This window comes from Geotrypetes seraphini, chromosome 12, assembly GCF_902459505.1.
Source record: "Geotrypetes seraphini chromosome 12, aGeoSer1.1, whole genome shotgun sequence".
Lineage (NCBI taxonomy): Eukaryota > Metazoa > Chordata > Amphibia > Gymnophiona > Dermophiidae > Geotrypetes > Geotrypetes seraphini.
Genome location: NC_047095.1, coordinates 15,163,435 through 15,172,547, shown reverse-complemented (window position 1 = coordinate 15,172,547; position 9,113 = coordinate 15,163,435). Strand labels below are relative to the sequence as shown.

At 40.4% G+C, this 9,113-nt stretch overlaps 1 protein-coding gene across 2 annotated transcripts in view; it reads left to right on the top strand.

Annotated features, from left to right (window-relative positions):
• Window positions 1-1,678: 1,678 nt before the first annotated feature.
• MFSD14A (major facilitator superfamily domain containing 14A) overlaps window positions 1,679-9,113 on the top strand; it is an 83,843-nt gene continuing 76,408 nt past the window's right edge. The window contains exon 1 of one of the 2 annotated variants that reach the window (XM_033916599.1): window positions 1,679-2,295. In XM_033916599.1, the coding sequence (XP_033772490.1) occupies window positions 2,215-2,295 (81 nt within the window). In that variant the 5' untranslated portion in view covers window positions 1,679-2,214. The remainder of the gene's footprint in view (window positions 2,296-9,113) is intronic. The other variant, XM_033916598.1, reaches the window with a different exon arrangement.

Below are 9,113 nucleotides of genomic sequence, written 5' to 3'. Positions count from 1 at the left end.
TCAGGGACTCCCATGACACTCCTATCCCAATTCGGAATGTCCAGAAGGAAAGTGGGCAGTGTACGTTGAGCACTCATGAAGAAACAGCCTGCTAACAGCTGGAGGTCCGAAACCAGGGTAAAACACCTGAAGACTCAGAAAGGAGGGCAGGTCATCGGTCAGACCAAAAGAGCCTGCATATAGCTGGGACAACCCCAATCATTGGGGACCTGCTGGCAGTGGGATCCCGAAGATCCACTAGAAAAACCACCTTGGTGGATGCCATAGCAAAAAAAAATCTGCAACAGCAAATGGACAGAAGCAATGGCGGAAACCGACAATCCGCTCTCCGGTGTCACTGAAGAGAAACACAAAGACATGCTGCAGCACTGGATACAATTTGGAAGAAGCAGGCAACCTTTTTACAACCATAAAAACCTGACACAATATCCAACACTTGCAGGTGGAAAATATGCACTGGCAGCAAAAGCCGCTCATCGTGCCATAGTTGTAGTTCTCTCAGACAAAGGAGGAGACTTTTTCCCCCCGAAACTGCGCTTGCACTTCCATGAAGCACGTTTCGCACTCGTTTGAGGGGGACTAGACGCATCAAAAGCATCTCTGATAGAAGTGGAGGCAAAATGTAGAATCTGCATACACCTCACCCCCCACAAATCCGAAAGCCATCCACCATAATTGAGGCATGAATTCATGCCATCCTGTTTTGAGGTGGCCATCTGTGAAGTTTGGAAAAAAACGAAGCTTCTAAGGGCAAAAAAATATACTTTTAAAAGTTTTAAAGAAAATCCAAGATGGCTGCCCCGGGTGCCAATTTTGCCCTAAAACGACCCAGGAAAATGGTGGGGTGGGGATAGGGCATGCAGGGAAAACACCCAAATCCCACTTTTGAAGACCCCCCAAAATCGCCATGACAAACATGCATCCAGTCTGTGCTGCATTGAACAAAAACGGCAGGCCAGCTGACAAGCAAGCATGGAGATCTATTACCTCAGGAAGCTGGGGAAAACTGGATTTTTCACATCTTCTGACCACCTCACCTTCCCTGTCACCGAAGACAGCAACTACCCGGACCCTCCAGGAAATTTTAGGGAAGGCACGCGGTCCGGTTCTGATCCCGGCGTACCTCCACAGAACTGCAGCAGCCTGCACTCTACCCATTTGCATACCAACCCGGGGCAAGATGGTTCTCGATCCTGGAACCTGAAATGACCTGCAGGCTATCTAGGGGGCTTACTGCAGTTTCTGCTAACAGTGCACCCCTGAGAAGCAGACAATCTTTAAGTAAAAGTCTGTGATTTTCCGCCGGTCCCCCATAGTGAATCTGCAGCACTTGAGCAATACCCGCAGCACAGAACAAAATAAAAGACTAGAAATTGAGAAAAAAATTCACAAACAGAAGAAATTAGAAGTCAGCAGCAAGGCTGCAGAAACAAACTGAGCTTGGAGGGGAGTGTCCAAGGAGGTTACCTTGGAGAGGGGGTGGATTTGTTTGTAAGTTCTGCAGCCAAGGCAAGAGTAGATGTAAGAACCCTCCAGTTGAGCCTCCAAAGGAATTGTACAAGAACAACAGCAGTTATGTAGCTGGGTTTAAAAAAAGATTTGAACAAAGTCATGGTCAGGAGGAAAAGTCTGTAGTCTGCTATTGAGACTGCTTGCCCTGGGATCGGTAGCATGGAATGTTGCTACTATTTGGATTTCTGTACTTGGTCACTATTGGAAACAGGATAGTGGGCTAGATGGACCATTTGTCTGACCAGGCCAGTATATCTATTATATTGGTTTTGAAAAAAACCCCGAAAACTAAATTTTCCGTGTCTTTGAATGAAAGCTCTTCAAGCATAAAGTAAAAAAAAATAAAACAACAGCCTGAGCATACGTTATTATTATCCTCCACGCGCGGCGCACTTTTCTTACATTTCAAGGCCGCCTGTTTCCAGTGCGTGCCGCGTCTTTCCGGCGGCACGCAACAGCAGGTGGGGGAGGCGGTTCCGGAGTTCAATCGAGCTGGTGACAGCCAGTCAGTGAATCGCGCCATGTGAATGTGACTTGCGCCTGCGCGCCCCGCCTGGGATCTTCCAAAATGATGATGGTTGCTGGCCCTGAATGAGCGGATGGAAAGCAGAGGGGGGGGGGAGGGGGGCTTTCTCCGGTTTACAGTTCTTGCTGTGACATTTGTGTGGTCTTTACTGGGCTAGTTGAACCTATGATAGTAGAATGACTCAGGGAAAGAAAAAGAAACGGGCGCACCGCAGTGTAATGCTGGCCAAGAAGATTGTTATTAAGGATGGTGGCACGGTGAGTTGAACCCTGGTCTTGTTCGTTTAGTGGGGGGTGGGGGGGGGGAGGGGGCGTGTTATTTTTCCTAGGCAGGGTAGTTTCTTTCTTTTTATTTTAATTACCTCGACTGGGCTGCCTGACATGTAATCTGGAGGTTATTTTTATTGCTCTCTAAACCCGTCAAACTAAGGGGATTGAAAGTAAACATTTTTTTGCTCTCACAAACTTGCTTTTTGTTATTTAATTTCTCCCTCCATGAAAGTCCTTCCAAGTTTGGTACATAAATTGAGTTATTTTAAATGTTAGAAACTGAAGCTGTCACTTCTACTCCCCCTTATAATTTTTATAACGCTGCTAGATGTACGCAGCACTGACAGTAGACAAAGCTGGTTCCTGCGCTATAGGGCTTACATAGCTAGACTGTGAAAAGGGAAATAATGTATTTTGCCTCCTTTGCCTTTACATTTAATTTATATGTGATCTAGGGTTCAGTAGTAATGTGATGTACATATTTCAGTGTGAAAACAGAATAGAAAGTCACAAGAACTAGTTAAAAGTGGCAGTTAGGTTTTGAAATTAGGAATAACAATAATTTTAAACAAATATACAACGAATGGTCTTAAAACGTAATTGTGGGTATAGTATTAGAATATACAGAGGAGCTTTGGCCATAGGAAACCATATAGCTGAGCTGTAGGTGAAACATCTTTCTGTGAAATACTTTCCTACACTATACAAAAAGGGTGGGGAATAACTGTTGCCCTGGTTGGCTTTTGCTCTGCCTGAACCTTGCAAATTTCTTACAAGTTGTTGAACATGATTTCATTTCAAAATGCCCCATTTAGTTAAAAGTGAGTGTGAGCTAGTTGTTAAGTCATTTTTTCCACCTTAAGGGGAATAGTAATGTTATAGTAGTATTAGTTTTTTAGCATAATGAATAGCTAGTGTTGTTAAAACTAGTTCTTGTTGGTTGTATGAGGATGCTTTGAACAGTTTTGTAAAAAAGCAAGTTAAACAACATAATACAGTACTTTATTTCTGTTCTACAAATACCTTATAGTTCTATGCAGTTCACATAAGAGAAAATGGTATATTTACAGCAAAGTACATATTTAAATAATACAGGTTATTTTATGATCATGACGGGCATAGCCATGCAATTGATCATGAGTAATTGGAAAAACCATGACAGATTAAGTTACGCTTTTTGGTGGGTGAATGTATGCACTACATACAAATATGAAAGAATTAATGCAGAATGGGGGGATTTAGTGGTGTATTTAATCAAGTTTGGAGCCCATTGACTATAATATTTATTTAATTACACATCCATGGGGGGAGGGGGGAGGGGGGAAGGGAAATAAATAAATACTGATGGTGACATTTAGGTAACTTTAAGAATTATTTAAATCATTTATTATGTTAAATTGTATTATTATTTAATATATGTAATTGAAAATCTCGAATGATTTATAAGTTGCCTGTACAGATAATAGTGCATTGTATGTAATACCTACTGTTCTTTATTGTTTGGCACTGTTTTTAGTTTAAAAATCAATAAAGATTAAAAAATAAAATACAGGTTTAATATTCAATCACTATCATTCCCCCAAAACTGTCTAAACAAATAGTTGTGCCAAATGTTTCATCCCTGGCTACAGTCCATGTGTGCTTCTTTCATTTATATTCATGATAACTTATAATTTTTTATTTATTTATTTATTTGGATTTATTATCCATCTTTATGAAGAGATTCACTGAAGGTGGGTGAAATGAAAATGTCTTAAATCACTTAACTCGCATTTGAGCCAAAAGGAATTGAGCATTCTAGCTGTCTTTTAAGGTTTTTTTTAAAGAACATGTAAATATCAACAAGGAAATGGGTTTTTAACAGAAATAGTTGAGTAGGAAGGAAGGGGGGGAAGGAGAATTAAGGAGAAGCACATTTTAAGGGATAGTAACTGGAATATGGACATCAGGATTGAGAAAAAATTACACAAAACTATAGCAAAGATCATATTTTGCCACAGATCTTGCCTGCTGTTTTTGTTTTATGTGTGTGATAGAAACCATGAAGGAACTACAGTTTGCAGTTTGGGGGAATCTAATAACTTTTCTGTTGTATGCTTTTGTTAAAAAAATAAAACAGTTTGTATCCTGTTTACCTTTTCTCATATGTACAAACTTTTCTGAAGGGGATGCAAACTGATTTGGAACGTTTGAATCAAGTTTATGGGGCCTTTTTATAAAGCTGTACTAAAATGTGGCCTGCACTGTTATTAACACGTGGGTTTCCTGTGTATTGAGGCCACTTTTTAGTGTGGTTCTGAAATGGCTGCAGCTTGCTTTTCCTATTAATGGCCACATGCTAATTTTGAAATTAGTGTGTGGCCTTTAGGTGGTGGTAAGGGCAGATGTGCTATTTTGTAGGTGGTAGGGGCTCCTGTGCTCAGGGTAGGATTAATTCATCGAGGGCCCCTAGGCACACAAGTACACTGTGCCCCCTGCCCCTCCCCACCCTACCATGTGTCCAGGAGGAAACAGGAAGCTGCGTCAAAGGGAAGCTTTGGGCAAGCAGCACCGCTTGCACAATTACAGTTCCCGTTGCCTTTCTTACCCGCGTTGCTTGCTTGTCTTTCTTTCCGTCGATGGAGGGGGCTGCGTTGCCGATCGATGCTGGAGGGGGCCATCGCCGTTTGGAAAAAACAACGTTGATGCCCTCTTTCATCGAGCCCCTCTGATCATTTTGGACCCTAGGCACGTGCCTACTTGGCCTATTGGTCAATCCTGCCCTGCCTGTGCTAACCCTACGCTAATTGGGCAGCATAAGCGACATACCTGTGCTACCCAATTAGTGCAGGGAATGTCTACTCTTTGCCTCAAAATTCCCCCACACTAAAAAATATTTCCTATTTTGTTAGTATAGTATTAGTACTCATCAATCCGAGGACTACCGTGGGATGTTTGAGCGCATCCCACATTAGTGCCTTTGTAACCTGGGGTAAACACCTGCTAATGCTTACCACTGCTTATTAAAATGACCCATATAATCTAACCCATTTTTTTTTTTTTTTTTTACCACTATCTAGTTGTGATTATCAACATACCTTGTATTTTAATTAAATTCTGATAGATAGATTTGTAACTGTTCAGATAACTCGCTCTAGTAGTGCATGTTGACTAAAACCTAAAGGGGGCTTCAAGCCGCAGCCCCGAGATTAGTTTACCAGCAGCTTAAAAAGTTTGCATCGCACTGGTTTAGAGTAATACAATAATGCTCTTTTATACTTAAACTGTCAGTGCAAATTGGTAGGAAAGGAAATGGGATTTGATATATCTCCTTTTCTGTGGTTACAATCAAAGTAGGTTACATATTAAATACAGGTACTTTATTTTGCAGTGCCGCCTACCCCCCCTGAAATCTGTGCAAATCTCTGCTGCACAACTCATCTTCTACCAACCTTGCTACACTCATGTCACTCCTCTCCTTAAATCACTTCACTGGCTCCCTATCCGCCTTCACATACAATTTAAGCTCCTATTGCTGACCTACAAGTGTGTTCATTCTGCTGCCCCTCAATATCTCTCCTCTCTCCTTATATACCTCCCAGAGAACTCTGTTCCTCAGATAAGCTGCTCTTAGCTGTACCCTTCTCATCCACTGCCAATTCCAGACTTCGTTCCTTTCATCTAGCTGCCCCCTATGCCTGGAATAAATTACCAAAGTTTGTCTGCCAAACCCCTTGCCTTCCCTTGTTTAAAAGCAGACTGAAAACCCACCTTTTTGATATCCTTCAAATCCTACTGCCCTTCAACCCAGTCAGCAGATTAACTGTTCCCCTTAACTGTATCCATGACATCCTGTTTGTCTTGTCTGTTTAGATTGTAAGCTCTTAAGAGCAGAAACTGTCCTTTTGTGACTCTGTACAGTGCTGTGTATGTTTGGTAGTACTATAGAAATAATTAATAGTACCGGTAGTAGTATTTGGCAAGACAGGTATGGAAAACTTGAGCTTTCTTACTGATTGTATTTATATCGGTTTTATAGTTAATTTCTAAGCCCTAAATGTTTTGTATTATATTGTATAACAGCTTTTCTCATTCCGTATTCAATTCCATAATCTGAAGGTGTTAGATCTGTCCTCTGCATAGCTTGTCAAACCAGTTATTAGTTACTAGTGTTCATTTCTGGCTGCAGGATCTTGGCATTCCCATGATTCTCTTATTCCCGTGATTCTCTTTTGGATGATGTGTAATTTAATTTGCCTTAGAACAGAAACCTGAATGTGAACTCAGTTGCTTAGGAAAGAACTAATATATCTACATCCAAAATTTTTCAGCTTAATTTATTCGGAGTCCCACAAGGATCAGTATAGTCACCTATTCTGTTCAATATCTTCATTGCTCTTTTGTTAATTATTATTTAGGAAATTGATCTAAAAGTTTGTTGTTATGCAGATGACATTTTAATCACTGCTAAATTTGATCTGGTTCAGTTGGATCTAGGAGCAATCATAGAAGGGCAGAAAGCGACTTAAGTGGCTAAACCTGCATAAACTTGTTCATAATATTGAGAAATGTATTTCATGTTGGGTCACAGGCCACTATCCTCAACCACTTGTCAACTTAGGGTGGAAAAACCATACCAACTATACTTAATTTTAAATATTTGGGAGAAATAGTAAATCATCAATTAACTTTTGAGGAACAAGTCTCTATCCTGTTCTTATTCTCTGAGACTAAACCAATCAGTGAGGGAATACAGCCGTATATATTGGCATGAACAAAACAAAAAACGCACTGTTATTGTGTTTAGCAGGGACTCGCATTCATCCAGTAAAACAGCAAAATAATAAAAAAGTCATAAATAGAAAAGTAGAGAAAAACAGACCTCATACACGGACAGCTGGGACTATACTGTACCTTAAGCCAGTGGTTCCCAACCCTGTCCTGGAGGAACACCAGGCCAATTGGGTTTTCAGGCTAGCCCTAATGAATATGCATGAAGCAAATTTGCATGCCTATCACTTCCATCATGTGCAAATCTCTCTCATGCATATTCATTAGGGCTAGCCTGAAAACCCGATTGGCCTGGTGTTCCTCCAGGACAGGGTTGGGAATCACTGCCTTAAGCTATCCGTATCATCACTGGTCTGAAAAATCTCCACATTCCATCAATCAATCTTTCATTTTCAAAACTTCTTCTCTTTAAAGACTGGAAACTTGTCAATTTCACCTGCATAAAACTTTTTGATAATGGCTATAGCTGGGAAAAAAATCAGATTGAAAAATAGGAGACTTATCTTTAAGCACTGTGGCAGTCCATTCTACTTCTTCATAGGACGCCCCGACTTCTTAATTCTGACAGACAGTAACTTCTGTTTCGCCTGTTCAATGAGGCTACATCAGGGGGAAAAAACTTAGCTATTATTTCTCCTGCCACCAATAGGTATCAAAAACACTGTCACGCATCTCCAAAGGCAAGTACACAAGTGGTCAGTGTTATGGGAATAGTGTTTACATGTGCACGTATACATTTTTTTTGCTGCTTTTTGATGTTTTAGTTTTGGGGATTTTGTTAGTATTTTTGGTTTTGTGCTTTGTTCCCTTTACCCGAGTGTCTAGCAAATCACGCTTCACGATAATGAGGACGGCATGACGCCCGGCTCTTTTTGAATGAGCTGGGCACGTCTCTCGGTCCCGCAGCCATTTTGGGAGTATGCCAGTGCCTTGTGTACTTGCCTTTGGAGATGTGTGACAGTGTTTTTGATACCTATTGGTGGCAGGAGAAATAATAGCTAAGTTTTTTCCCCTGATGTAGCCTCGTTGAAGAGGCAAAACAGAAGTTACTGTCTGTCGAGATTAAGAAGTCGGGGCGTCCTATGAAGAAGTAGGAATGGACTGCCCCAGTCAGAGTGCTTAAAGATAAGTCTCCTATTTTTCACGCTGATTCTTTATGACTTGTATTACATAGGCATTTTTTTCCCAGCTGTAGCCATTATCAAAAAGTTTTATGCAGGTGAAAATTGACAAGTTTCCAGTCTTTAAAGAGAAGAAATTTTGAAAAAGAAGTCTATTTGATAAATGAAAGACTGATTGATTGAATATTCATCTGTGGAGTTTTTTTCAGACCAGTGATGATACAGATAGCTTACGGCCTGTTTTACAAAGCCGCGCAGCTTTGTAAAAGAGGTCGTTAGGGTACAGTGTAGTCCCGGCTGTCTGTGTATGAGATCTGTTTTTCTCCACTTTTCTATTTATGATTTTTTTTATTATTTCACTGTTTTACTGGATGAATGTGAGACCCTGCTAAACACAATAACAGTGCGTTTATTCTCTGAGAACGATGTGAGCAGTCAGAGGATTTTTTGAGGAAAAAAATTTATGTACCTTGATTTATGCATTTATAAAATCAAACTTGACTATTGTAACATTATATGGGAATTTTGAAAAACAATCTTAGGAGGCTTCATACAGTACAAAGTACTGCACTTAAGATCTTAGGAATAAAAAAAGGTCAAGTTTTGACAGGGTAATACCTGCTTTTTTTGCAACTTTACTGGCTACCAATTATATATAGGACTCAATTCAAAAATCTTTTGTTAATGCATAGAGCCTTTTTCTTGCGTTCTCCAGCTTACCTACATGCGCTTACTATTCTTTACATGCCAGCAAGTACACTTGGATCTTTTCAGGACAACGGTCTACCCTCAGTTCTGCCCTCAGAATCAACCAGAAATAAAGCTTCCTACTTTATAGCACCAAAACTCTGGAACTACCTTCTACACAATTTGCGCTTGGAGGCTAACTTTAAAATTTTTAAAAAATATGTTGAA